We start from the raw sequence: 886 nt of genomic DNA, 5'->3' as shown, positions 1-886 counted from the left end.
AAAAGCCAGAGCTGCAGCAACAGCGTCTCCTCAACCCGGGATGTGCACCAACCCGGGAGAGCGAGATCAAAGGGATTTGAAACAGACTGAGGACTGGCGGGGGGAGGGGGGCAGGCAGCCTGTGGAATCCTCCTGTAGAGGCGGAGGGTCCGGCTTCCACCGTGACTTCGGCGGTCTGGTTGGGTTTTTTATTATTTTCAAATTTCTGAATCCAGCTTGAGCGAGAGAACGAGAAATCTCCGTAGACTGCGACTCGCTGGCTCTCGCTCGGAGATGATGCAGAGCGCAGCTGTCCCCGCGGAGGGGGCTGTCAAGGGGCTCCCGGAGATGCTTGGTGTGCCGATGCAACGTAAGACACCCCCCTTTCTCGCTGACTTAATTTGATAACAAGACGGCCGGCAGCTTTGGCCGGTTTGGGGCGGGCCGGACGCTGCGCGTAGCCTGGACCGGAGAGGACGGGCGGGGCGAGGGGCCGGCGGCCCGGGCGCAGAGGCGGTCACAGGGCAGGGGCACCAGCTAGAGTGCGTTTGAAGGGCCTGGCCCTTGGCTTTTGGGGGCCGAAAGTGAAAGCCTCCCGGATGGTGCTTGAGGCGAGCCTAGGGATACCGAACCCCGCATCCCCAGCCCATGTTTTTTCTAGGAGCCTTGGGGAGAGTGCTGTCTGGGGACAGACACCAGAGGAAAGAGCTGCAGGCCAGGCCTAAGCGCTGGGGTGGTCCCCCAAACCCTCCTCCCCCGCCGGGGGAGGGGGCTACGGTCAAAGCTCGCAGTACCGCTAGTGCAACTTCACCCCAGCTGGCGGGAAGTTAGAGAGCGCGTCCCCCGCCGCCGGGGCTGGCGGCGCAGAAGCCCAGGCCACACGCGCTGTCCCCGCGCGCAGGGCGTG

At 64.1% G+C, this 886-nt stretch overlaps 1 protein-coding gene across 1 annotated transcript in view; it reads left to right on the top strand.

Moving 5' to 3' along the window:
* The first annotated feature begins 273 nt into the window (after window positions 1-273).
* LHX4 (LIM homeobox 4) overlaps window positions 274-886 on the top strand; it is a 43,107-nt gene continuing 42,494 nt past the window's right edge. Inside the window, exon 1 of the mRNA XM_024758819.1 lies at window positions 274-349. Within this exon, the coding sequence (XP_024614587.1) occupies window positions 274-349 (76 nt within the window). The remainder of the gene's footprint in view (window positions 350-886) is intronic.

The sequence above is a fragment of the Neophocaena asiaeorientalis genome, unplaced genomic scaffold (assembly GCF_003031525.2).
Source record: "Neophocaena asiaeorientalis asiaeorientalis breed wild unplaced genomic scaffold, Neophocaena_asiaeorientalis_V1.1 scaffold182, whole genome shotgun sequence".
Taxonomy (NCBI): Eukaryota; Metazoa; Chordata; class Mammalia; order Artiodactyla; family Phocoenidae; genus Neophocaena; species Neophocaena asiaeorientalis.
The sequence above is the reverse complement of the archived record's forward strand: the minus strand, read 5'-3'. Positions and strand labels throughout refer to the sequence as shown.